The sequence below is a fragment of the Pogoniulus pusillus genome, chromosome 24 (genome assembly GCF_015220805.1).
Source record: "Pogoniulus pusillus isolate bPogPus1 chromosome 24, bPogPus1.pri, whole genome shotgun sequence".
NCBI lineage: Eukaryota > Metazoa > Chordata > Aves > Piciformes > Lybiidae > Pogoniulus > Pogoniulus pusillus.
The window spans coordinates 14,511,832-14,539,399 of record NC_087287.1 but is presented as its reverse complement, the minus strand read 5'-3'; the positions used below and the strand labels follow the sequence as shown (position 1 = coordinate 14,539,399).

Here is a 27,568-nt window from a genome sequence, read left to right as displayed (position 1 = left end):
GCGATGGAAAATTCATCACAGTCTCCAAGTCCATTTTTTACCGTGGTTAGTGGGAATAGTTTGGAAACTCCATATTAAAGATACCTTGCTCCTGGGTGCAGGAAGAAAACCTAAGCAGCTCATGACTGTCTTTTTACTGAAGACTCATTTGAAATTAACTAATGGATGTAACATTTATTGCTCTTTTTCTCTTGCAGTCTGAATCACCTAGTAACGGAAGGAGCAATCTAACCTCTACTCCTGCTCTGCCAGCACTTTTAGAAAAGTGAGTTGTTGCTAGGTCATCTCATTACCTACTAAATCCTAATATGAAATTAAAATGTTCTCATTTCTATCTTTCCTTCTGCTTTTCCTCCAAATATAATACATTTCAATTGTGTTATTTTCTCTTCATCTGTTTCTTTTGTCTTGGCAGTGGAAAGACTAATGGAGAAACTGACTGTGAAAGCTCTACTTCTGTGTTAACACAAAGTGGATTGGAAGAGATAAATCCTGAAACTAAAGCCAAGATAGAAGAGGAAGCATATAACAAAGGGTGGGAATAATGAATGAATTTTAGCTAATTTTTACTCTTGTCCAAGTTCTGCAACACTGCTCTTTGTGTTTTATTGCATGTAACAAAATATAAGGCTAATTTTTTGTTATGTAAAAACAGGCTTACACAGCATGCTAGACTAAGAAAAATGTTTTGTGCATTAAAGCTATCAGGAAGGCTTGAAGAAAACCAAAGAACTTCAGGAACTGAAGGAAGAAGATGAAGAGACACCAAAGGAAAGTCATGATGAGCATGAAGGAAGTGATAATGAAGATGAAATAAAAACCCTGAAAAGCAGGTGAGACAGTATGCCCATACAAGAGGAACCACTATTTTCTATTTGTAGTAGCCAACCATGTGTGTTACACTATCATGTTGACATGTTTTCTTCCAGACTAGGGAAGCACATTTGAAATAACAGTATTTCCACAGGAAGGCCTATTTTGAGATAATATCATTGCAAAATGCAAAAGGGTTTTTTTGGTATTTCAACTAAAATTGCATGTTGACATTAAGATGCTTCATCTTGGTGGGTTTTGGGTGTGATTTGAGGTAAAAAATATTCCACAGGTGACAGAATATATCTCTCAGTAGGCAGGCACCATCTTATGAAGTGGTAGTTCAGGAATCTGATGCCCATATTTGTGCCATATGCCATTCCTGAAGGGTCTTCATGGGTGAGTCTTTCAGTGCATCTGCAAGGTGAACGAAGATTAAGACAAGCTCCTTAGCTACATTGGACTTGCTATGACTTGCATGGGCATCTAAAAGCTGTGTAGGTGCAGCAGAGCAGCACAATGCTGGAGATGGTGCACCATATATCTCTGACATTCTCAAACTGAAAAGCTTAATATATTAAACTTGCATATGATTAATATATAACATTTTTCTTTTAATTTTACAGCAGACTTGAAGTCATCATTAATTATTTACATATACTGTACCCCAAACTGTGTAAACACTGGAATGTGGTATGGCTTGTGGTGGCTGCAATAATCATTTTTGCTGTGGTGTTGGGAATCTACCATTCATACAACTCCTGTGATGAAAAATCAGAAGGACCTGAAGGGAAGGCCAGCTGTTCTGCTGCCCATCAAAATTCCTGGTGGAACTCAGGATTTCAACACGAGCAACGCACTGAATAATAAAGGAGCAACCATGTATTTATGGTACCTGAGCAAGTATGCATATTAGAACACTATTCCACAAGGTAGTGCTTAGTCATCCTTACGGCTGTTAAATGTGATCTGTTAGACACCCTACACATCAGGGCTAAGGATACATAGTGAACATGCCTTCCCAAAACAACAAACTGATAAATGATCCTGTCTGATCTCTTGTAAATTACTAATGCAAATAAGGTAATACTGAATCGGGGCAAGGTTGGGGCAGGAATCAGCAACCAGCAAGACTTTTAAAAGAATGACTTGCACAAGACATTGACATCTCTGCTATGGTTTGGAAGAAAATCATAACCCCTGCATTTGCAGTTAGTGCTTTATTTTGCATTTACCGAATCTATTGGTGATTGTTGAAGTACTAATGGCATTTAGGTCACATGGGCTTTAAGAGTCCAATTAATTTTTTTATTCATGATTATTGGGCAGAAATAGAAGTTCTTCTGTGGAAGGTTAGAATTAGATTATCAGACCAAATGCCTTGCTGATAATGTATTTTTTTAATGTAATTATCTGAAAGATTATTTAAATTGAATACTGACTATCTACATAAATAGCTTTTAAGGTACACTTTAAAAATGGGACCACCACTTTTTTTTTCAAATGGAATAAACAGCAAAACCTAAAATGAGGTCAAGGTGGCAGAGCTGATCTCATCAAATGAATCTGGGAACTTCTGCTGTATCAAAGGGACATGTTTTGCAACAGATTTGTGTATGCCACTTGGAGTCAGTATTGGTTCTAGCAAAGATTAGTTACTGTGTAGAAAAGAGATAAATTGCTCAAGCCCAGAATACAGCAGTCTTGGACTGGAGAAACAATCTTCAATTCTCTATTAAAACACTAAGCAGTCTGCCCTCCTGCTAACACAGGAAATAGTCATCCTTTGAGGACTGCACACAGTTCTGCATAGAGCCAAAACCCCCACCAGTGCCTAGATGAGTCAGGACATAAAGCAGTGTTGACTGTAAAGAGGTCACTGCACGTTTTTAGTAGTTCATTTTCAGAATCTGATGCCAAATATATAACTGTTCTGATGGACTTTCAATGTTAAACTATTGGGTCGTGACAGATGAGTCTTTTGCCCAGATTTTTCAACAAATGTGCCTGCGTGGGAGTTGGAGTTCGTAGGGAAGAATGTAAAAGCCTGAAATTTTCAGACAAGCAATTTCAAAATAGTGTAGCCATTATCTATAATAAAACCCACACCACCTGGGGCTGAGAACAAAATGCATGTCACTTAAGATATACCACATGTACCTACTGAATGTCACTTCTGATTGAAGATGAACTATGTTTGTCTTTCTATAGCTCTATGTTCAGTTCTTACCACAATGCCAACATCAGTGTGACACCTGATTGCACTCATGTTTTACATTCTTCTGGCACTTCTGACTGATTAACAGGTCTGTTTACCAACTGAGGGATAAGTATGTTATGAAGTACTGTAATTTCAGCTCAGATGCTGTTAATATTGTCTTCTTTTCTTTTGGTGTAAACACTGAACCTTAAGCTAACTGTCAAAGAAAACAGGTTTCCAACTCAGTCAGAAATTTTAATTCACCTTTCTGGCACTAGTAGCAAATATCCTTCTGGTGAATTTTGTTTACCTCTTTAGACACATGTTTCTTCAGAGATATTTATATAATGGGAAAATAAAATAAATAATTGAAAAAGAAATAAAAATTTAAAAGTTGGCCACTACCACTTAGTAGTAGGTCTGTAAGCACTTGTGAGGTTTGCTCTTAATTTAAAGTATATATTGTCGACGAATAGTGTGCTTAAGGAAGTTCAAAAAGGATAGTAGGAAAGTGTAATTTGGTCTAAAATTGTAATTGGTAAAGTATAAGATAGCAGAAGGTTTCTTGCAAATTACTTGGTATGTGTATGATTCAGTTGGAGTATCTGACTATGGAGAACTAAGGGGACATTTCATGTACTTTCAGGATTTGAAGAAGCTTGTCAGTTTTCTTTGAATACTTTATTAAAGCCAGCTTCTTTTATTTAATATTCTTTACAAATAGTGATGATAACTTAATAAGGCAATCATAGTTGAAAGTAAATAGTCTTGAAGATTCAGAATTCTCTATGCCAAAAATTATAGCATATGTTTGGTTATGTGATTGTGGAAATGTTGGGCTGCACTGAGAATAGTGATTACCAGTGCTTATAATCTAATTAATTTGCTCTTATTTACATCTGCATCAGTGTGAGTTCAACACTTTCAGTATATGTATAGCAGGTTATCAATATGAACAGAATTCATGTGCTAAGTTGTTTTTTGGTCAGTGGGTGAACAAGGTCTCCATCTTCTGTTGAAATTCAGCACACTGACTTTTTGTGATCTTGATGCACAAGAGTGAATTTCCACAAGTAGTACTGATTTGAACTGAAGTACTTGCACATCTGAGACAAGAAAAATTTAGCCATGATGTTATTAATTGTGAAGAATGGACTGAAACAGGTCAGGGATTTTAACAGGGGTGAAAAGATGAAGATAAGGTTTATTTTTTAAAGATTTGTTGTTCTTTTTATAACTACTTTGAGCAAACTGTTCACTAAAAATAATGAACCACAATGACTAACAGCACATTAAATATTTTTGCTTATATTTTTCAGTTAGTTGATGAAGACACCTTTTTTAATAGGAAACTAGACTGAGCTCAGAAACAACTCTAAATATAATTTTATCTGTTGAATGTTAGTTTGCTTTGTCTGGGGAAAAAAAAAACATCAAAAACCAAAAAAAACCCAGTCTCTTCTGTGTTGACAGATCACATCAGATAACCAGAAATAAATCTGTTATTTATGCTATTAACACTGAAATAGTTTTCTTGAGGTGCAATATTTATTTTTCTGCTTTAACAAGACACCCTTATTGTTTTTTCCTGCACAGCACAGATGTTTCTAGTAAAAGGAATTTTAAAAGGGCACTATTTTTGTGTATCATATTTAAATTTGTAATATTGTAAGATTTTGCACAAGTGTGCTGGTATTGTACTGTATAGTATCACATACTTGAGTTTTGAAATAAAAGTATAGTTTAAAAGTCCTTAACGTTGCAACCATAAGGGATTGGTTTTCACATGCGCTCTGTCTGCATACTCATGGCTATACTATGACATACATGCTCCTTAAGGTACTGTGTTACACATACCAAAGGTCTTGTTCTTAGTCTTTCACTTCTTCAGGAAAATTATGTAGAAGAAGCAAACAAACCTGTGCATCAAAAGGGAAAGTGTAAGCAGGGTCATCACAGTCATACCCTAGAAACAAGATGAGAGAGGAAAGAAATCCCGGTCAGAGTTTAACTCCCACTTCAGAGAGCGGCAGCCTGGCACTGAGGAGGTCAAACATGGAAAGCCACAAAGGAAATCTGTAACCAAAGGAGATCAAGTGAAAGGTTAGGATTCTTTATTTGCTTGTTCTTGTAGGCTTGGGAGGTGTGGGAAACCTGAGCTTTTTGAGAGGTGAACTGACAGACCAGCAGGATGGAGACAACCCTCTGTTTCCACAAAGAACAGAAATGCCACTTCTGAAATTTTGATAGTCTGTGCCAAGCATAAAATCTCTGGGACAGTGACAACCTTAAAGTGAATTACTGTTACCAGGGAAAGTGTTTTCCATAGGAAGTTGGTTTTTTTAAACTTGCTTCCTCTCCTCTTGTTCAGGTTTCAAGGTTTCTTTCCAAGTGGTTGTAGAGAACAGTTACATCTGTTCTCCCACAGCAAAAGTTTTCTGTTTAACAGCCCTAATCAACATTTTAGAGCATGCTGGTATGAGATGCTGTGGGTCAAATTATAATTAAACATTCAGTATAAGGCTGCTGGGTTTGTTCACTTTACATGTTGTGAGGAAGACTCATAAACAGGTTCAAGACCTTTTGTACTGTTATAGTTCAGGTAAGTGATCTCCCACAAAGTTTTGAACAGCTGAAATATGAAAATAAAGAAATTAACAAAAAGCAAATTTTATTTCAGTCTCACCTCATCATTCTAAAAGTCTTTTTCTCCTAATCTGTAGTTGGCTCTTACAAAACCATATGAAGTAGCTTATATTTTTGTTTGGTGATACAAAGGTGTTTAGCTAATTTTTCCAGCTAAAAACCCTAATAAACATCAATAGTATGGATGGAGTTTGACTCAAGAAACTTTGCTTAAGTGAAGATAATAGGCACAAAGTGTTAAAATTTGAAAGGAAAATTAGCATGCAATTAAAAAATGTCAGAAGCCCAGCTTTTGATTAATTTTCATGGTAGGAAATAGTTGCCAGTTCCATTTCATTATCTGTTTCCAACAGGAAAATAAGTGATAGGTTTACACCGCAGTACAGGTAAGCCAGTTTAGACTAGGGAATACCTTTTAACAGCATAGGACAGTGCAGCACTGGAACAGTGTATGAGGAAATGTTAGGAACTTTTTGCTGGAAGTCTTTAAGATCAGGTTAGACAAACATCTGTCAGGCATGACATAAACACAGCTGATCATACTGACAGCAAAGGGAACTAGCTGATCTCAGACTCCATTCCTGCTCTGCGTTTGTTGAAATCTCTGTAAAAACAATTGTTTCTTTACTAAGACTTCCGGAAGGTTTTCTAAGCTATAGCTGTGAGGATCATCTGTCTTTTGAATCAGTCTGTTGGAATCGCTGTTGGAACTTCACACAAAGCAGCAGTGATGGGACTGGCTCCCACCTCTGTCCCTCCAGTCTCAGAAGGAATCCCATTAGGATAGTGTATCTCCAGTTCTGTTGAAAACTAAACATTGTATTATCTCTGTGCTGTGGTACTTATTTTGCTTTGGAACTCTAAGGTGAAGGAATGTAAAAGTAGTACATCAAGACAAATTGGATAGTGGGGGATGGAAGTCTCTTTAATTCAAAAACAAAAATCCTTGCCTGGCATGCTGTGATACAGTAGAGGATTCATATTATTTACCAGATGAATAGACAACGTGAATAATGAGCTGTTAATCAGTAAAACAGAGAAAACCAGCAAAATAAAAACTTCTTTCAAAGTATTTACTGACTTACAAGTCTAACACTTATCTCCCTTCCTCAGCTGTGTTTTCTGAGTCAGCAGTAGTTAAATTTTCCAGCAAGCCCTACATGAAAGAGAGTGTAAAGGGTGATTAGGGATTTCCAGGCAGTGACCTCATCTTTGAATGGGACAGTCAGTGCATTTGCTCTGACATTCTTTCTATGAAGCAGTGCGGTGACAGCTGAAGTTGCGTTCAAGAAGTCATCTCAAAGGTGGCCTGACAGCATCCAATAACTTTTTTTAGCACAGGAGACAAATCACCTTGAATTTCTTAATTTTCCTAGTCGGTGACAATGGCATCTTATTTTGGAGTTACCTCAGCAGTGCTTTTCATCTGGGTTATGACATTCATGGCTCAAAATTACTATATAACAGGTATGTAAAGTCCCTTTTTAAAAAGTCTCTTAAATGAACCAAAAGAGAGTACTTGGAAATAATAGCTAGAGTTGCAAATAAAAATGGGGGGAAGGGAGTATGTGTAAATATGTCTCTAGCATAGGAAACTGCAGGATTTTGAGAATACATTGCAGTGAAAACTAGCATATAGAGGAATAGTAGTATTGTTTAAATGCTTGTGTAAAGCTTTGGGTTTGCACTTAGCATTAAGTTCAGATCTGTTGGAATGTGACTTTATTTTGTATTATTTAAAATACCACAGTGAACAGCTTTGTGCAATCTTCAGAGTGTAATACATATACGAAACCAGTTCTGTGTGTCTGTGATCAAATGCTGTCCTCAGTGTAAAGTGTTTTGCTCTGATTTGGCAATACCCTGACGCTGTCTTGATTTGCAACGTTGAAGGAAATGTGTGGCAGGGATCTCACAGTTCATCTTCAGGGCAGTTATGCTTGTCTCTGGTAAATACTGTACAAAAGTTCCTATTTTGTATAAACTATCTGAAAAAAATGACATAGGGAACTGCCAATGTCAGCCTTATCATGCAGTTCTTAACCCTCCTTCCTCAGTCATTGTTATAAGCACCTATTTTTAAATCAGGGTCATATAGTACCCCTTTCTTCTCTACCTTACTGAAATTCAAACATCTTCTGCTTCAAATTCCAGAACCAACACATGCTATTCCAATTGCAGTATCTGCTAGGATATCTGCAGATGCTCAGTGCATATCAGATGTTTCCAGATCTTTTGCTGTAATTGCAAGAAGTAGATACTTGTTCTATTTATGTAAAGGAACATACACCATTGTGGCAAACAGTTGATTTTCTTATCTACTGAAAGGTTTATGAAAGAAACCTGGACTGAGCAAATTGGTCAAGTCTATTGAAATTCCACAGGACTGGAGTACCTAACAACGGTAATTTCCTCCAGCTATCCCAGTCACTGAATGGTTTTCATTAGGGAAACAGAGAGCTTGAGTTTTAAGGACCTAGTTGTTAGGACCTCTTTTAGCTCCTCTCCAAGCTTCCATTTCCCACCACACCCAGTGAAGGCATGAGTGAAAATCCTACTTTTCTTTTAACACTCCACATAGGCTTAGTAACCTTTTCATCCCCTTGTCATCACAGGAGTCATTTGGCTGCTAGCTCTATCTTTTTATTCACAAAATTCAATTTAGCCTCTGTTGCTAAGAAGTCATGTGGTGGGTGTGCAGGGATCACTTAATCTTGCCTTGAAGGTTTGTGTATTCTCTTCATTTTGATGTATAATTTTTGTGTATAGTTTTGCATAGTTTTGTGTATAGTTCATTAGTGCACATACTTAGGGGGCACATGGTCTGAAAAGTGTACTGAGCAAGGAAATAATACCTGAGGCTGTTTGCTTTCTGAAATGTTTGCAGTGAAATGTTGAAATACTTTATTTAATATGGTAATTATTGTACATAACTCAAAAACAAAGGAATCTTTTTTCCCAGTCTATGCTTCCAGTGAAATATGGAGGCAAAAGAGTAAAATAATTTATCCTTGTCTGTGTCAGACCCTGAATTCTGTCCTACGTCCCTAATACAGATTAAGAAAATTGAACAAGTGTACTCAGGCTTAAGCTATTCTTTCCCTGGTGCAGGTGTCATGAACAGTGTGCCAGCTGTGGCTATCTAAAAGAGATGGATAAACTGCCTATGGGTGAGGAATGGGGAAGAGTGTCATAAATTAACCAAACCTAGCCTCTCCTATCCTTCTGCCCACCAATCACTCAGTAAATTGACCATCTGACAGTGGCTGCAGGGCTGGAAGCGTCATGCCAGTCAAAGAAAAAAAAGACTAATTTAAGACAAAAAAAGGACATTAGTAATGATAAAATCATTATTGGAATATGAATTCCATTAAAAAAATGCATGTAATACCTTTGACAGAACTCATTGGTACTGACAGAATCAGTGTCTCAGTAAAACTGTTAGTTTTGTCATTTAAATTTAAAACAAGGAATAAACCCCTGTCTGATTAGTCTTCCCATTTCATATGAGTAAGTATGACACGTAACAAGTGTCTTTAGTAAGAAACTGACTCCAGGTAATGACTCAAATGCCAACTGTATGTGCATTTAGTCTAAGCCAAACCTCTTTACATGCTACATTATTGTGTTAGGAAAGTAGGTTCTATTTTTAAAGTATGTCTTTTCTGCTACAAAATAGTTTTCCACTGTCCTCCAGCAAGAAATCTTTAACAATGTTCAGTTCAGTTGAATGTGATCTTAACTTCTTCATGAAGAATAAATGTTAATATTCAAACACTAACCTTGAATATTTATGTCTAAATTACAGGTTCCGTTCTTTCGCCTTGTAGGATCGCAGGTGTAGGGATTTATCTTGAGGAGAAAGTGAATTTCTCAGAAGCAAGCAATGCATGCAATCAACTGAATCTACAACTGGCAAGTAAAGACCAAGTTGACAAGGCTTTGAAACATGGTTTTGAAACATGCAGGTATATGACATCACTTAATGTTTGGTTATCTTTAGTGTACACCTTTACACACATCTGAGGTTGGTGATAGATCCAATATTTAAAAGACTGGTGCTTTTTATTGTAGCTATGGATGGGTGAAAGATGAATTTGTTGTCATTCCAAGGATAACATCCAATAAGAAATGCGGTAAGGGCAATGTTGGACTAGTGCAATGGAATGCTGAGCCCTTCAGAACATTTAAGGTTTACTGCTTCAATTCCTCAGGTATGTAAGCATGAGAACTACATTTTTTGTGTTTTGGTCTGTATGATTTTTTCTAATATCCACATGACAAACAAGTGGGTTCTTATAATTTGCTGGCCCTTTCTCCCCCAGTCTTGAATGTTGTCAAGCTGTACTTGACTTGTAGGGGGGAAAAAAGCTTCCATGAAATACAAGAAGTTAGTTCAGACAACCCAACTTAATTTTATGCTGCCATGAAAGCATTTGAAGAAGAGTTGTTTTTACTGTTCTGTAACATCTGCACAATGCTCTTTATATGTTTTGATTATTTAAGCATGTTAATTTGAAAGATGGTGCACTGACTCTTTAACCAGGGTGTCTGTGTCTGTGGGTGGTGTGTTTTCTTGCAAATAGTCCAAGAGTGGGGTACTTCAGGAAAATAGAATGGTTTTTTGATAATAGGAAATGTAGTGGGTGATGCTATGGACTTAGCAAGTAATTCAAATAGCTTGTTTTGTTTAACTCAAAAGAATCATACTGTTACAGTATGTGATGCAAGTTGAGCTTGCTGAATGGCTTAAAATATAACTTGAAGTAATGTATACTTAACACCAGAATGATTTTGTATTTTTTTATCTTCATTGCCAAACTGTTGCCTGTTCTAGGCATTTCTTACTCAAAATATGTGGCAGAAGCCCATTCTGTCAATTTTCTTTGTGCCAAAGAAATGCCAACATCTCTTGAGAACTGTAGTGGAAAAAGTAGAGCTCCTGTCACTTAGGTTTTTTATTCTGTAACTGCGTCATCAGACTTCCCATGGGCATTTGTTTGGAGAATGGTACATACGTCGTTTCCCTGTTAGTTAGGCTGTAACCTGCTTGTTATTTTAGTGACATTTTTATAGCTTTACAGAATATAGAATTGCACTGGAAAAGAAGAATTCTCACACTTTCACAGGAGCGTGATTCAGAACTTAACTGTTCCATTTGCATACAGAAGTTCACTTGCACTGATGGTTTTGTACAGATGACATTCATATAATTTAAATGACTTCATTTCTGAGTAGTCCTGACCCCCATTAGAATGTATCACTTCTTTATCTCACACCTGTGCCTGGTTTACCTTGAAGTTTTATGAGCTAAATTTCTTTCCAGGAGATCAAAGTGATGTTTCAAGTATCAGCAATATACATAATATAATAGAAATATTTTTGAATCTTGTATCTGCAGTTTAATCTCCTGCTCTGCAGGAGGCCATATTGCCTTCTATATGCATTGCAGAAGGAATCTTGTCATTGGCATGCACAGAGGTGTGTAATCTGGGTTGTCACCACATGTTTGAACTAGGCACGTCTGGTCTGGGTAAGGCCCTTGTGAATAACAATTTCCACAAGGGAATGTCTGAGGAACAATTTCAATAACTAGAGATGTATTGTAAGCACAAAACTAACAACAAACACAACTCTTACTTTTCCCTTCTGCAGATGTTCAGATTAATTCATGTAAACCAGATCCAACTACCACCATACCACCTTCATCAAGTGCATCAATGGACTTAACTACATCTTCAGGCTCGGATTTGACTGAGAACATCACGGCAGTGCCCAATGTGACTGAGTCAGAAGAGCCCAAGAGAAACAGGAAATTCCGTGTGATCTGTGTAACTGAAACTGTATTGCCAACGGAGGCGACCACTACAGAAAGGCCAGAGGAAGACTCAGCCACTGACTCTCCTAACCACACTTCCCGTGCTGCCTTTAAAAATGACTCTGTTGTCTTCGGAGGTAAAGGCCATGTATGGCAGCTATTGAATCAGAAAAGCTAGTTAGATAGTAGTAGTAAAACTCTTTACTGCTATTTTTGTTTGCTATTCCAGCATCCATTTTGATGCAGCTGAACCTGGGGGGCAGAAAAAGAGTGCTATATTTTGCAAAAGACAAACTTACAGGGCAGAGGATTTTCTAAAAATCAAATTCAGATCTATTTTACACTTTTGGATAGTATCTTAATATAAAATAATGGAAGTTTATCCTGGCTAATGTGATTGGGGTAATACATTACTGCAAAAATCTTAGCTAACACCATTAGCTCAGAGTAATGGAAGGTTCAGCAGGCTCTTCAAAACAAAAGCCAAGGAAGTTTGAAGGAGAATTGCCGTTCTCCAGATATGGAGGTGTTCTAAGATACAAGGTGTGAATAAAGAATCCTAACACATAGCAATGAAGAAATAGACTAAATATGAGGAAAAGCCTTTTTACTGTAAGGAAGTTAATCACAAAACGTGTTGTCCAGGTAGGCTGTAAAAACTACCCAATGAGCAGATCAGATCAGGGATTGTCCAAATATCAGGTTTAGTCTCTTTTAAAACAATGAGCAGAAGTAATTTGAGATTCCTAATGCCTCTGCTTTTGAATTGTTGTGTATGTACTTCTTATACTAGGCTGTTTCTAGAAGAATCTGGATTTATGCTTATGTGCCTCCAAGTAGTGAAAATTAAATACATACAAAAACTCCATGCTCACCTCGCCTTTTTTCTCTAGGTATCCCTACTACACTTCTTGTACTAGCAGTCATCTTCTTCATTATTTCAGTTGTTCTATCAGTCTGCTACATCAAAAAGTAAGTTTTTGTTTGTTTTGTTTTGTTTTTTTCTCTTGGACAGAGTACAACTACTGAATATTTAAATATATAGCTAAAGAGCAGAGAAGTATAACAGCTTAACAACATTAATGACTAAACTCAACCCTGTTGTTATGCAGATGAAGTTTGTTGTTGCTGTTACCATTGCCTGCTTTAGAAAAGGAACCAAAACCAAATATTGTCTATTTCTGATTAGTCAGCCATGCTTAGTGTGCCAAAATAGCAACACTGAAGTGTGCATCTATTTGTATATAAGCCTGTTTATGCCACAGCATGGCACTATTGAGTGTTTCAGAGAAAGTTAATTCTAGGTATTTTCACTTTATTTCTTGAGTGATACTACCAAATGATATCACAGTTTCAGTTTTACTATCTTATTTTTTTTCTGTTTAAAGGTACAAGAAAACTTTCCCATTTTCAAACAAGAACCAACAAAAAGAAATGGTTGAAACTACTGCTCTTAAAGAAGCTAATTCAAATGACAAAACATCTGAGAAGGAAACAAAGAATAATGGAAAAAATATAGAGGAGTCTAAAACCAAGCCTGAGGGCACAGTAAAATGTCTAGAAGCAGAAGTGTAAGGGGAAGAAAGGTTTCTTGACAGAAGTATAAAACAAAGCACACAGAACTTAGCAATGCTTTTAAACATGGGTGATTGTAAATACTCATGAATTAATACTTCCTCTATCTTAACTTCTTTTTTAATAATTTAATCTTTATGAATGCTCTTGCAGAAGAATGAGATATCTTATGTACTTGAAATAATGAAAAATCCATATTACTCTTTTTCCTCTTTAATAAAGAACTAGGAATATGCTATTAATGGTATGCAATGTGTTAACTATGTGCACAGAATTCAGATCAATACATAATGAAATGGAGGTATTTAACTGGCTGGAGGATATGTGCTAACTGAAGTTTATGACACTGCATCTCTTCCTCATGTAGATTAGCTTATTTCTGTTAAGTAATGGTATATTGTTTTTTAGAAGTCTGTTTACAAACAGAAGAAATGAATCTGTTTACAAATGAGTAAAAAATCAAAGGATCAACCCATTGTCATTCAGATACCCAAGGAAGGGCACACAGATGCTGATATTTGTATATATAGTAATTGATAACTTTCTTAAATATCTGCATCCTTTCATGATTGTTTTATTTATTACACCCTGTATCATTCTTCTGCATCAGATATTTGACAGGGAAAAAAAAACACCCTTGAACTGTATCTCAACGGTTATATTTAAGACCTTTTGTGTATATTTAAGTGTGGCTCTCATAATAAACATCTCCAGTAGTATGAGACATTTATACTACTTCATTAAAAAAATAAAGTATGCTAGATGCATTTGTTATTTTCATGAAAACTGTCTCACAGTAAAAAGACTTCATATAACCTTAAAGCTACAGAAGTAATTAGTTGTTTATAAAAGAAAAACACTAGCAATTTCTCAGACATTTTCTTTAATAAATGGTTTGGATAACTAATTTTTGTATGTGAAGTAGGTTGTTATGTCAAAGGAAGTTTTTTAAATCAAGCAGCTTGAAAACCATACTCTTAAATAAAATAGAAATAGAACTGCTCACCTATATCGTAGTTTTTACAGTGTAGGATACTGGGTTATGAACATTCATATTTTTGATTCACAGAAATCTAAAAATTGACCACTGTTTATGCATTCCACTAGATGGGGAGTTATAGTGTATTGCTAGTAGCATACTTAACAGGTTCTCTCTGTTGTTTTTTGTTTACTCTCTTTTTACTTTTTCCTTGATAGCAGAGAACTATTTCATGTCTCCAAGAGTCTGAACTGTGTTGATATGCAGTCCACAACTGCCCTTAAAGCTACAGTACTGCAGAAAGACTCTGATTTGCCACAGCTCTAAAATGCACTGATTTCAGATGTCCATCAACAGAATTTCAGCAGAAAAATGTGCAGGAGAGAAAAGTACTAGACACAGCCTTCTGTTCAGTTAAGTAATTCCTCTTATAAAATACTGCAGTAATGCCATGTGTCGCTCCTGGCACCCTGACTGAAAGCACTCTTTTCCATGTGAGCAGTGAGAGTAGACAGCAGAAATAAGGCCATCAGTAAGGGCAAGAGCCAGCACTTGTCATGGTGGTGACAGAGTAGCTTAAGCAGAATGGTTTAAGGAAGCAGGTGATGCTAGTGAATTTCAGGTAATTTGAAAACTTCTTTATGACATACTAAAATTTCACTTGCATCTGAGAGATTAGAAATTACCTGTTTCTCTATTCTTTCCCCCTCTACCAGGAGATAATTAGCTATCACTTCTCTTACTCTCCTGCAACTATGTCTCTATTTCACAGGCACCAACTTTCTTTTCCCTTAGATTGTCTCGTTCACATCTAAAGAAAGTGGGGAAATCGTTCTCTAGTTCCACTCCAGATGAAAGTTTGTTGCTTCTGGTTTAGATCTAAATAAGGGTGCTCTTTTTCCCCTTAAGTGTTTACTTTCTTAAAAAAATCTCTACAAGACAATATAAGAAGATATTACCTTAATGGATAAATGCCTTGTCATATACCTTAAAAACTCAGGTAGGTTTCATCCTGGCCTTCGCAGGGACACCTGGCCAATGCAGAGTTTGATCCGCTCATCCTCTCCACTATACAATTTATGCCTCCACAATAAAGGCTAAAAGGAGCCTGTGTAATAAAAGCAGCTGTAAGTACTAATCAACAAGTACTGTATTTGCTACTGTCTATATATAGTGAGTACTACTCACATTCAAACTGCAAAGTACAAAATGTTCTTGTCTAATAGAATTGCAAGGGATGTACCACTACAGAGCAGACAGGAAACATTTATTTCAGTTCTAGACATAAAGTGTCGAAAACTCAAACCAGTAACTGGGAGTAGCAGAGATAGCAGAGACCTAAGAGAAATTCATCATTATGTTTCTGACTTTTCTTAAGTGTTGTACTGTTTTTTTGTGAGACATTCTCAATAGCTGAAATGTTCCTTGATGTCTCAGAAATTGCATTATGCTCTTGAGCAAATAATTCATTCCACCTAACAGGGAATCACAGTTTGCATTAATCATTTGACAGTAACACTAGTCAGATTCCCACACTTAGGCTACAGATGTTTGCTGACCTTAAGCGAAAGGGGCGGCTGACCTGCAGGAAATACAGTGAAGTTCCCAGTCTATCCCAACCTCTGCCCGGAATACAGAGGTGCCTTTATCGTAGGAAGTACGTGTGTCTATGCGCAGCCGGAGCGGGCAGGAAGGGGAAGTACTACTCCTTTTCTCCCCTTTATTTTTTTTTTTTTAATCATCGACTCTAGAATTAAACCTTTAAGCTTCAGATTGTGGTTCACCTAGAGAACGTTTTGGGATTACTGCTTCTAAATGGCTTGCTGTCATTGATGGGTGTTGGTGGTTTATTTGTAAGGTCATTGACCTTTGCCACATCCTTTCAGCTCCCACATCCTCTGCGCAGACCCGGGTGCCCTCTTCTTCCCGCGGACGTTGTGGCAGAGTAAGGGGTGTTCTGCAGCGCCAGGTCCTGCCTGTGATGATCCCACCAAGGCAGGCTCTCAGACTGCGTTAGGTATCACTGAGATGGCTATTCATTGGAGCCAACAGAAAACTGTAACCGTAATTTTGTGTCCCTTTAGACGCTGGGAACCCTGAGCGGCGCAACATCGAGTGGGCACCTGCTTACGGTGCAGCAAGACGCACCTGCGGACACTCGAGCTATGACAGAGTTTCTTAGAGCCGCTCCACACAGCATCCCCACTGCAGAACAGGAAGGACCTCGGCCGAACCGACCGCCGGAAGCTGCTCGTGCGGAAGGCGGGCAGCGGCCCCAGCAACGCCACCTCTCCGCCCTGCCCCGCCCCGCCCGGCAGCGCTGGCGGGCTCCCTGCGGCCCTGCTCCGGCGTCCGCCGGGTCCCGGCAACACCGCGGCCCGCGCATGTCGTCACCGAGCCGCGCCGAGAGCCAGAGTCACCGCTCGTGCGCTTGCGCCGCTCGTCGACGGTCGGGGCGCGCCGGGGAGCGGCCTCGCTCCGGTCCCCACCGGGCGGCGAGGAGCAGGATGTTGGGGCGCTGGGGTGAGGTCGCTGGCGGGATCCCTTCGTCCGCGGCCTCGCGGAGGCTGGCGCGCTTCCCGGAGCGACGGCGCCCTGAGGGCAGCGCAAGGCCTAGGCCCAGGAAAGCCTCTGGGTGGGGCGCTCTGAGCCAAGCCCAGGAGCCCGGGCTCCTGCGCCGGGCGTCGCCGCAGCGTCCGTTGAGGCGAGAAGGGTCGAGCGGTGGCTGCCCGCGGGCCGTGCCCCGCCCCGGCAGGCGGTGCGGCTGTGACGCCCCGAGCAGCTGCGCGCGGCCTGGCGCGAGCGCGGCCGGTGGTGGCGGTGGGTGTGAGGGTGGAGGGACAGCAGCCGGCGGGATCTGGCCGTGAGGGGTTAGCAGGAGCGCCCTGCCGACTCTCTGTGGAGGGACCGGCGAGGGACGCAGCCGGTGGCAGGCCTCGTTTACCTGTCGGTAGTTTTGTGTGTGTGTGAGCCTGAAAAATAGGCGAAAGAAAGCGCTTCCGCAGGCGTCCTTGCAGGGTACTTCTTGTCCCCCAGATTTCTCTGGGACGCCGTGTGGCGTTGCTAGTTCAGCAGATTCATACGCGGCACGGCTTCCTCAGGGAGGTAATTCCAGCTAGAGAGAAGGCACAACAACTGCTAGCCCGGGGATGGGCTGTGTCTGAGGGGTGAAGGGTTATGCTGCTGGCACGGTGTGCTTCCAGTGTATCTCCTGAGCGTGTGCTCAGCAAACGCAGGGTCTAGAGAACCACAGAGGAGATGGTTGGAGGGTGATTCAGACGGACAAAAGCGACTAGAGTAGGACACATCTGACACTGGTAAAAATTCAAACACTAAAGTGGAAGTTTATGCTCTTGTGTGAAAGAGAATTGTGTGTTTGAAGAATACTCTACTGTGTATTTACATGAGTATCGATGCTCTGCAGTTGGCTTGCTGTTGCAGGCCTCTGTCTGCATTTGCATGGCTGTGCTTTTTCTAGACCAGAGCCCAGAGAAGTTTTGAGGGAATGTCAAAAAAGAGGGATCAGGGGGAGGAAGTTAAGAAAGGCTCAAAATCAGAAGGCAGAAAGTAGAGACCTTTATACACACTTTTTGGGGGAAACAGAAGTGTGAAGGAAGGGTGAGAAAGGTTGGAGAGGTTTGAGCAAGTCACTTCTGTAGTACATCCTAAAGTTGACTGGTTTATGCACATCAGGAGATTAGTCTGTTTATATTGATGTGGATTCCTTGGCTTACCAGTTTAAGAGTGCTGTGAGAGTTCCTTTGGTCTGACAATCTGATGTAAGAAAGCTAATTCCTACTGTAACGTCTGTGTACAGACATACGTCAGCATGCTTATTTGTAGAATTCTGACTTTCACATGCACAAATACCTAGGAAAAGCAAAGATTGTCATATAAATTGCCATTGTCATCTTTTTTTGTTTCCATTCCATTTGATGTATTTTTATGTCTGTTGCTGAAAATTCTGTGTGAAAAAATTATATCTACTATAAAGTTTTGCTGTAAGCAAAATGATACTTTTTTCATAAGTTGTTAATGCCACATTTCAGTCTCTTCTAAGTGTTCTGCTTTGTTTCTGATTTGGCTGTTCAAGTTGTGTTACTGTAGAATTAGACTGGTTAGTGGATAGCTAAGCTCTTATGCTACAAGAAAATTGAGAGAGTAGCCATTATAAGACACAAAAATGTAATTCTCTAAAATATTTTTAGCAGAGACTCTGCAAGTGAATGAGAACTTCTTTCTACGGAACTGAGGTGAAGAGCTTCACCATGGGTCAACAAATTTCAAATCACACACAGACTGTAATTAACAAGTTACCAGAAAAAGTAGCAAAGCATGCCGCTTTGGTTCAAGAAAGTGGTTTCCTAACGTATGAAGAGTTTCTGGGAAGAGTAGCTGAACTTAATGATGTGTAAGCCTTGCTTCGTTTCCTTCTTTTTCATGTTTTACAGAGACCTTAAATGCAATAATAGTCTCCTGTGCTGGCTAAGCCAGAACTGGCCATCTGGCTTTCAGATATTTCCTTCAGTTCTTAACATTTCTGTAAAGATGCAATGCTGCTTCCTCTCTGCCTGTTGCTTTTGGTAAGAAGCAGCAATACAAGCTCAATAAAGACAATACAGCTACACTAGGAAGGTATTGCCTGAAATTATTTGAGACTCTCTGTCTCACCTCTGTGGACATGCAGTGCTGTTCTGTATTAAAGATGAGATGTGTCTCATCCGAAACCATGTTATACCTGAAAACAGTGATTAAGATAATCCCAAACAAAAGGCTGCATAAGTAATATTTTTTTCTAGATGTAGTTTTATTTGGCTGATAGATTGATGGTAAAACAAAATTAACAAAATCAAAGCTTTAGTTGTCATTTTTATCCAGTATTTATCGTACAAAGCAATATGAAGTGGAAAAGTATGTGCTGAAAAAAAGGGTGTCTGTAGTATGTGGATTTTGCTAGTGTTTGATATTTTATGTGAATTTGTATTTGATTTAGAAATTGTCCTCTAGAGTGTCATACTTTTATGAATGACATTCAGGAACAGATAGCTGTATTCTGAGTAGACACATAAAAAGATTTTGCGGAACATTACTTTGTTTTCCCTGAGAATCTTAAGTATATTTCAGTGTAATTCCAAAAATACTGTTCGTTCTTTTAAGTTTCTAATTTCTTTAACAGTGTTGAAGCATAGCTTCTTATGATTCGTATGGGATAGACCTTTGTGTCTGTGCTACATTTAAAAAAATAAACACAAAATACCCTCAGTGCCACTTGAAGCTTTCATCTGACTGCTTCATTATCAATATATACTAACAAAAATTCACCTCATCTGCATACTTTTTTTTCATACATGGTAAGGAAATAACCTTTTTAGATTGGACCACAAGATTGTATGGTTACTGTCATAAACAGTGAAAGTATATATAAGTTGAAATGTCTATAAAGGACACTTGATGATGCTGGATCAAAAGACTTCCACATATTTTTCTGAAATATACTGTGCAATTTAAAGTGGAATGGACAGCAGATTTTGAATTGAATTACAAGAAGGTCATTACACTTTAATTTCATGTCTTTGGGCAGTATTGAGAATATCTCTTTAAGGGTAAAGATCATAGAGGTGAGCAATAAACAATACCACATTGGCTGAGGTTCCTGATCTTTGGATGTCTAGCAAATGATGTACAACTGATGTTCCTTTATTTCAGTACTGCAAAATTGGCTTCTGGACAAGACAAACATCTCTTATTTGAAGTACAGCCTGGTTCTGATTCTTCTGCTTTCTGGAAGGTGATCGTTCGGATAATATGTACTAAAGTAAGATTGTGGAGAATTTTAATTTGGTGAGGGGGTTGTGTGCAGCTATTTGGGGACTGTCACTGGTGAAATAAAACACCTGTTCGCTATATTTTGAATGTATTTTGCTTCACATGGTTGTTCGAGGATACCATTTGACATAAAGTCTATATTCCAAGTTTATGCAAAAAGCAGGTTAACAACGTTTTTATAGCTAAGTTTAAAGGACTAATATCTTCAAGTGGAGCACTTGCATATAATTTCTGAGGTCAAGTCATGACAGTCAAATAGTACAACAAACTGGGAACTACATGATTTGATAGCAGTAGAAGTGCTGTTAGTTGAGCTAGTGTAACTACTGTGATTCCTTAGAAAAACTATTTAAAAGTTAAATGTTTAACTAAATTTGAAGACTATGACAAACTAATTTCGTTTGGTCTTTTTAATGTGGAGATTTTTCACCCCTCTATCCTATCAGGTAACATCCTTAAGAGGTCACGCACAGTTTTAACCAAGCAAACTCAAGCTTTGTTTGAACCCAACAGTTTGTAATTTTCTCTTTGCTCTTAGTTTTCATTAAGGCAACCATCATTGTAGACTGTTACAAGTTCAAATACAAAACAACTGATTATTCTGTTCTTTGTCTTAAGTTTAGGCCAGTTTTTTAGACATTCGGTCCCTACCAGTAATATAAGTGGCGATGGTAACTGTCTTGCTGTGTGATACTTGTGGTAATGAAGCAACTGTGATTGCAGGTCTTAACTCTCACTGCAGCAGGTAGCAGTTTACTAACTTAGCAATGGACACTTGGGGAAGTGGCTATCGCCATAAGAATTGCAGTGAATTTGAGCAATGTCAAGTAAAAATCTGATATGTAATTGTAAACAATTCTTCTATCTTAAGATAAACAAAACAACTGGTATTGTGGAAGCTTCCAGAATCTTGAACCTGTATCAGTTCGTCCAACTATACAAAGACATTACAAGTCAAGCAGCAGGAGTTCTTGCGCAGAGTGGTACTTCTGAAGAAACTGCTGAGAGCTTGATGTCTGTGTCATCCTGTCAGGCCAGCTTCTGGATGGGAAGGTACTTTGGTATATTCTAGCTTCTGACCACAGTTAAAACATTAAAGTTTTGGATGCTGTGTGTAAAATGTGATCTACAAATGCTTAATGATCAAAACTGTATGCTCTTAGCAGATGCAGAAATTCTATCATCACAGAGATGAATAGCACACCACCTCTTGTACCAAGAGAGCTGTGGTGTACTTGGGTGAAACTCTTGGTGCTACCATACTTCAGCTTCAGAACACTAATTTTAATGATCAGTTCCAATATATACATGGTATGTGTTAATTCTGAATAAGGAAACAGAAGGAAATGGAATCAATTGCAGCTACAAATCTAGGGTGTTTGACAGTGTTTGTTTAAACAGATTTTGTTATTGTTCCACTTAAACTTTCTCTTCCTCTTTTACATTTTGGCATGTGAAAGTTCCCATCTGTTGCCACTAGGAACTCATCATTATAGCAGTAATTTAACTTGTAAGACTGTGAAAATATGAACTGTCTCACACATGTTGACATCCTGCTTTGTTAACTAGAGGAAAAGCACAAGGCTGAGGTCAACACCTGCAATAACTTCAGTGCAAACAATGTAACAGCAAGAAGCTTGTCACCGTTTCCCTGTGTGGAAAAGTTGCTACCAGTAATTCCTTAGTTTTAGCATTCTGAAGGAGTTCAGGGCCCTAATTCAGTTTTAAGTGAAGTAAAGATAGGTTTTACAAGAAAAAGTGGTAAATATATAGTTACTTCATATCAGCCAGTGAAGAGCTGGTAGCTAGATTAACTGTCTTCTAGTCCATCACACTCCAGCTGTTAAAATGAAAGAGATCCTCTCTCTCTTGTCATTCACTGGCCTTTTGATGGCACATGAGATTATTGATCTTACATTCTAGTAGCGATCCTCTTGATATGTGTGTTTTTACATAGGAGATAAACCAATATGCAGGAATTTGGCTATTGTGGAGTAGTTCAGCCTGACACTGGGTGAAAGGAGGGCAGATGTTTCTGTTCTTTCACCCAGTCATGTGAATTACAACTTCTAACACATTTTTGTTGGTATGAAAGAAAATTTTCATAACCCTTTGCAACACCAAAAGCAAAAATAAATGTGTATTCTAACTTTGCTTAGTTCATTTACTACTGTTTGTTGGTAGCTTGAGGCTTACCTAGGCTGGGATGATGTAACTAGTCCATTCACAATATTGCATATTCCTTGCAGATAGGTACAGGTGTTCTTTCTGACCATTGCTAATTATTAAAACATAGTATCTAGTGTAGTTACTAGGGCAGAAGTATAAAACTTACTAGTTATCCAGGAGAAAATACTCTCTTTTCTTCTGCAGGGTTAAACAGTTGACAGATGAAGAGGAGTGTTGCATCTGCATGGATGGACGTGCTGATTTAATCTTGCCATGTGCTCACAGTTTCTGTCAGAAATGCATTGATAAATGGTAATGTACATTAAATTATATTCTTTACTATATTTTATGTACTGGCTACCTGACATGTTTCAGTTTGGTCCAACAGATTCATTAGTTCCCATGTACTAATGTCTGAAGACATTAGCAAGCTAATGCACCTATGATGCATGAACAGGCTTGAGCAAAAACAGACTGCAGCTGAAGAAAAAATGTCTTCTGAAGAATTTCACTTCGGAGTATACAGTCATAGAATCATGAATCGGTCAGGGTTGGAAGGGACCACAGGGATCATCTAGTTCCAACCCCCCTGCCCTGGGCAGGGACACCTCACACTAGGTCAGCCTGTCTGGAGCCTCATCCAGCCTGGCCTTAAACACCTCTAGGAAAATGTCTGTGTTTAGCCCATATCTGGGGCAAATCTGTAGTAGTTGCTCTGTCCCTTGATGCTTCCTCCCCTGCTGTCTGCAAGAAAGGGGAACTGGGAAAGGGAGAGAAAATCCATGGGCTGAAGTGAAAACAGATTTCATGAAACAGCCAAACTAATCCCAATATAAAGTTTGCAAAGTCTTACTCAGCCCAGTGAATGTGTAGTGATCATAATAAACGAGGATGCAGTCATCAAGAACAGGAAAAGGAAAGAGCCCAAGCAGTAAACCTCCATCTCTTCCAGTAAACTTGCACTTTTATACTGAGCATGATGTTTATGGTCTGGGACACACCTGTGAACCAGCTTGGATCAGCTGACTCAAAACTGCAGATGTCCTGCAGCCAATGAATGGCCTAGGATTATGTCCCAGCAAATCCAGGACAATATTTAAATGTACCTTTTAGCCTTTATTTTGCCATTTCTTATCTCTCTTTTTGTAAAATGAGTTTGTAAGACTGTGGAAATAGGAAGTTAAGGTGGTCTGTCACATCATTTATTAGGGGAAAAAAGTCTCAGGGATTTTTTTCCTGTATGTCATGCTCTCACTTTAAATAGCATACATTTTACTAATGCAAATATTTGAGACTTTTGGAAAAGGATTTCTTCTCAACAGCAGTTATGTATAACATGTATCTTACAATAGCTTCATAGTAGACTGACCAGTTTTCAGCTCCTGACTGATACACCTGTTGTTGGGAAACTGAGAGAAAAACTGCTTTGTGGAGGAGCATAACTCTTCTCTGACCATTCAGAAGGTCTACAGAGATTCAACCATTGTTCTGGCAGTCTAGCAGGAGGTGATACAGATACTCCCAGTTAAAGGCTATTTTTACACTAGTTACTGAAAATGATTTTACATTTAAGTAATGTAAATCTGCAATTAAGAACTTGTCTTAGTGTCTTTGTCAAAGGCTTGCCAAGGAGCAAGCCTTCACAACACAATGCTTCTGCAAGGCAAAAACTTGGTAAAAAACACTGGATCTTTCATTTCTGGGGACACATATTAGCATCTATCAGCAGCACATGGGTTTACTGTGGCTAATCAATCAGCTGAACTCCTGAGTTCCAGCTACACCATTCTTATTTTGGTATTCAGTTTTTGCAGTTCATCTCTTCTTACCCTAGGCACATAATACAGGCTCCCAGCTCAGAAGCATAGTTGTCTGTGACCTCTGGGATGATCCTTCAGGACTCCATCCCCCTCTGCCAACTAATGGCAAACTTCAGTGGGCTGAATGACCCAGAAGGATTCCTTTTTCTCTCTGTATAAGAAGCTTACAAGGACTGGTTTCTAAAGTACCTCAGCTGTATGTCTAAAGATAGGAAAAATTAACTTAGCCCATGGATTTCTATTTAAAATTTCTGAACTGGTAGCTGGAAGCATTCTGTTTAACATGAGCAGACGTGATCATGAGGAACAGTACTCTAAATTTATCACTGGAAGAATAGAGCTACATTCAAAATCATTGGCCACTCTTTCTCACAAAGAAAGTGTTCAAGCAGACAAATAAATATTCAGATGGTCTAATCCAGTTAACCTGATCATTCTTGAAGTTCACACTGGATTGTTGATTGAGTGGACTTTTTTTTTTAATTATTTGAAGGCTTTTGGCTATTTTTTGGCCAGAGACCATCAATGAAAAATGCACATTTCTTTGACTTCCTAACAGGAGTGATCGTCACAGAAGCTGTCCTGTTTGCCGTCGGCAAGTGACTGGGGCAAGTGATTCTTGGGTGGTCTCAGATGCACCTACAGAAGATGATGTTGCTACTTACATACTTAACATGGTTGATGAGGCGGGCCAGCCTCACAGACCCTGACACTGGCCAACAAGCTGATGATAGCAGAAGCACTTGAAGCTTTCTTTTCCATGAACATCTCTTTTTACCTCTTGCTGCCATTTTCCAACAGTCTTTCTGTTCTTGGTTGCTGTGAATCTACACTGCTCTTTTGAAACAGGGGGTGTATGGGTTAGTGTATGTGTGTGTGGTCTTAATTATTCATCTACACTTCCAGTAAGATCTTTGATCATTAACAGTTTATTACAACAACGACTTTTGATATTAACATTTCAACTACTAGATGAAGCAATTTATAACAGCACAACTATGACTGCTGACTGCTGTTTGAACATCACAGTGTACTGCTACAGAAGATGAATCATGTCAGATGGCTTGACCTCACAGTTCTTATCCTTAAAAGCACTCCTTTTAGTTTCATAACAAGTATGAATAAAGATGATGAGTTAGCACTACTGATTATTAATTTTATTTTTTACTACTTAAACTTGAAGGTGTCTCACTGCCTGTACTTTGGTAGCTGGTTATTGCTGCTTTTAGTGTTTACAGATACTGATTTCAGTCCAATCTGAGTTTTAGTATTGTTTTAAATCTGTTTTGGAGAGTGTAGGCAGCTCTGTAAATGTACTTGTGCACTTCCTTTTATTCTAACACAATTGTTTCTTAGAATGGTTTTTAAAAATATGATATTTAGCATAGTTGTCTTACTCTAGACACATTAAACACTGTCATACACAGTTCTAAAAAAAGTAAATCAATTTCTTTGTAGTTTTTTTTGATCAAGAGCAGCCACAGTTATTTTTAAACATTAGGCATATCTGAAGAGAATTACTTTATTTGAATTAGCAGTTAAAGTGTGCATTAGTCTGATGCTATGGTTTTGTCTTCTTCTCTTGAGTTTTTGAAGTGATGAAATCAGTTGTAAGGTATATTAAGCATTACATACAGTGATAAGTAAGGGTGCTGTGCTTTATATCTGTAAGTGCAATATGTTTTCATGTAGCAGAGAAAAACTAATGCTGCTTGCAGTGAGATGTGCATGTGACAGCTTGGCAAAAAGGGGTCTCACGACAAGTGCAACAGTATATTTCTGTGTTAGCAGAGTAAAATCTTTAAAGAGCTGAGTTTAGACAGTCTAAAATAAATTGTTAGTATTCAGGAAACCCATTTTAAGCCTCTTTTGCATAAATAGTGTTATGGAAATTAAGTGCTATTGTAGAAAGTTTGGGGTTTTTTTTAGTCTATATTAAATACTGCTGTTTTAATTTGAGACTATTGATAAATACTCCTGTGTAGCATTTGAGGAATTATCAGCACACATTCTGATTAGTGTAAGACTGCATTTTAAATTGCCATGCTTGTTAAAATTCAAGGATGCCATAAGGTTATGGCCTTTTATCACAGAGAGGTTCAGAACTAAAAGGCATATGCATGCTTAGATTTAGCATAATGGGGTTGTTTTTATCGATTGGCTACAAGAAAAATTTAATTACATTGGAAAACAGATCTTGGGAATTTCTCTATTATACTTCTATTTCTTAAGGAACATGCATAGCATATGGCACTCATTGGAGCTTGGCTTTATGACACAGTTGTCAAATTTGTCATAGACATTAAAATAGATGAGCAAGGTGCTCTTCTTGTGTTTATCATCTAAAAGTCATTATGGCTTATTGTGTAAATCTGTATCCATTGAAAAAATCCACTTATGAATGTATATAACTTAGAACTATTTTTTCCCCTTTGTTTATCCTTTGATATCAACGAGATATTCTTCAGAAAATGTATGGACTGTTTGGTTGCATAAAGGCTGTCAGTATTCAGGTTGAAAACTAAGGAATTTTCCACTAAATCATTTGCAAGTATTTGTGATCACAAACTTGTTTGATTTCTTTTTGCTGTTTGAGCTTGCATTGGTCCATGTTCAGAACTTAAACCTCTGAATTTTTTAGACTTTTTTATATAACTGGAACAGAAATAGTGTCTAAATTAAAGCTGCAAGCTAACTTTATTTTTCAAGTATTTCAAGATTATACTTCTGAACTGAGATTTTATAAGTTGACTTTCTGCTGTGAACTTACATGAACTTCTTAAAGTCTAATTTTGTAATGATGCAAACAGGTTAATTGCAGCAATTACAATATAAACTAATGCAAAAAATATTCAAATAGTGAAAAGTAAACTTTGTATTCTGTACAGCTTTTTTAAATTAAGTTGCTGTAATTCACACTGCTGTGATGTAGGTACTGTAATGTGTGCCTTGTAAAATATATGTACTGTATGTTATATGGGATAATAGGTACAATAACACTGAAAAACTAATAATTTGCTTCTGGCTGGTATTGCCTAGTCTGAATTGCTACATTTGGCAAACAGTTTTGGGAAGGGAATCACATTGGCAGGGGCATAACAATGGATTCCAGAAGCTAGACATTGAAAATGTGAATTACAACAAATAGCTGTTGATGAGGGGCATTAGAAAACTTTCTTGTCTTAGGTGAAGATTTCTTACAGGTTTAATGTGAAATTGTAATTTAAACATCCTAGATTCATATTAATAGCAAAGGACATTTCAGTATATTAAATTTTATGTATAAATTGTGCAATAAAGTTACTTTGGAAGGAATGCAAACATTCTTTTAAGCTTTCAAAATCTCTTGCCGTTAATACCATGAAATCCAAATGAATTTTAATTTAGATACAATTCCACTGTGTTGGAAACACAAGTATTGAAAATAGGAAAGCATAACTTGCTGGTAAGCATCTCAGTCTGAACCAGACACTGCTACTGAATGAAGGCTCAGCTGGCCGTGTTTGGTGATGAGGTCAAAACAGAGATGTGGGCTGAGGCCAGATGTGGCACTGGAATGCCTTTATTGTGCTTATCACAGCAGTTAGCTGTTCCAGGCAGAAGATTACATTTTCCCGTGGCAGAAGACACTGACTTTGAAAGGCCACAAAGAGATGTCTGTACAGCCAAAAAGCCCACTTAATGATACAGCTACGGTCCTGCCCCCACATTTACACTGTAGG

General features: G+C 38.2%; 3 protein-coding genes across 9 annotated transcripts in view; all 3 read left to right on the top strand.

The window, feature by feature from the left end:
* IRAG1 (inositol 1,4,5-triphosphate receptor associated 1) overlaps nucleotides 1–4,765 on the top strand; it is a 56,979-nt gene extending 52,214 nt beyond the window's left edge. For 4 of the 5 annotated variants that reach the window (XM_064163728.1, XM_064163731.1, XM_064163729.1 and 1 more), the window contains 4 exons: nucleotides 198–265; nucleotides 416–535; nucleotides 702–833; nucleotides 1,440–4,765. In XM_064163728.1, the coding sequence (XP_064019798.1) occupies nucleotides 198–265; nucleotides 416–535; nucleotides 702–833; nucleotides 1,440–1,680 (561 nt within the window). In that variant the 3' untranslated portion in view covers nucleotides 1,681–4,765. The remainder of the gene's footprint in view (nucleotides 1–197; nucleotides 266–415; nucleotides 536–701; nucleotides 834–1,439) is intronic. The other variant, XM_064163730.1, reaches the window with a different exon arrangement.
* A 90-nt stretch (nucleotides 4,766–4,855) lies between these two features.
* Nucleotides 4,856–13,838, top strand: LYVE1 (lymphatic vessel endothelial hyaluronan receptor 1). 2 transcript variants are annotated; one of them, XM_064163737.1, is made up of 7 exons: nucleotides 4,856–5,116; nucleotides 6,996–7,126; nucleotides 9,468–9,627; nucleotides 9,734–9,873; nucleotides 11,315–11,614; nucleotides 12,371–12,449; nucleotides 12,866–13,838. In XM_064163737.1, exons 2-7 carry the CDS (start codon nucleotides 7,045–7,047, stop codon nucleotides 13,050–13,052), a joined length of 948 nt encoding a protein of 315 aa, XP_064019807.1. In that variant the 5' UTR covers nucleotides 4,856–5,116; nucleotides 6,996–7,044; the 3' UTR covers nucleotides 13,053–13,838. The 2 variants fall into 2 exon arrangements, with proteins under 2 accessions (XP_064019807.1, XP_064019808.1); XM_064163738.1 differs by lacking the exons at nucleotides 4,856–5,116; nucleotides 6,996–7,126 and adding an exon at nucleotides 8,397–8,829.
* A 2,367-nt stretch (nucleotides 13,839–16,205) lies between these two features.
* On the top strand, nucleotides 16,206–27,167 carry RNF141 (ring finger protein 141). 2 transcript variants are annotated; one of them, XM_064163740.1, is made up of 6 exons: nucleotides 16,206–16,554; nucleotides 18,243–18,442; nucleotides 19,738–19,846; nucleotides 20,729–20,910; nucleotides 22,231–22,338; nucleotides 24,406–27,167. In XM_064163740.1, exons 2-6 carry the CDS (start codon nucleotides 18,258–18,260, stop codon nucleotides 24,554–24,556), a joined length of 735 nt encoding a protein of 244 aa, XP_064019810.1. In that variant the 5' UTR covers nucleotides 16,206–16,554; nucleotides 18,243–18,257; the 3' UTR covers nucleotides 24,557–27,167. The 2 variants fall into 2 exon arrangements, with proteins under 2 accessions (XP_064019810.1, XP_064019809.1); XM_064163739.1 differs by having other exon boundaries at nucleotides 16,207–16,554; nucleotides 18,240–18,442.
* Nucleotides 27,168–27,568: the final 401 nt, after the last annotated feature.

What these genes read in the sequence shown, in the direction of transcription:
- LYVE1 (XM_064163737.1), top strand. Translation starts at nt 7,045, where the DNA reads ATGGCATCTTATTTTGGAGTTACCTCAGCAGTGCTTTTCATCTGGGTT. An exon ending in TCAAAATTACTATATAACAG is followed by an intron (nt 7,127 to 9,467) that starts GTATGTAAAGTC and finishes TCTAAATTACAG; the next exon opens with GTTCCGTTCTTTCGCCTTGT. An exon ending in TGACTCTGTTGTCTTCGGAG is followed by an intron (nt 11,615 to 12,370) that starts GTAAAGGCCATG and finishes TTTTTTCTCTAG; the next exon opens with GTATCCCTACTACACTTCTT.
- RNF141 (XM_064163740.1), top strand. Translation starts at nt 18,258, where the DNA reads ATGAGAACTTCTTTCTACGGAACTGAGGTGAAGAGCTTCACCATGGGT. An exon ending in TTCGGATAATATGTACTAAA is followed by an intron (nt 19,847 to 20,728) that starts GTAAGATTGTGG and finishes TTCTATCTTAAG; the next exon opens with ATAAACAAAACAACTGGTAT. An exon ending in CAGAAATGCATTGATAAATG is followed by an intron (nt 22,339 to 24,405) that starts GTAATGTACATT and finishes ACTTCCTAACAG; the next exon opens with GAGTGATCGTCACAGAAGCT.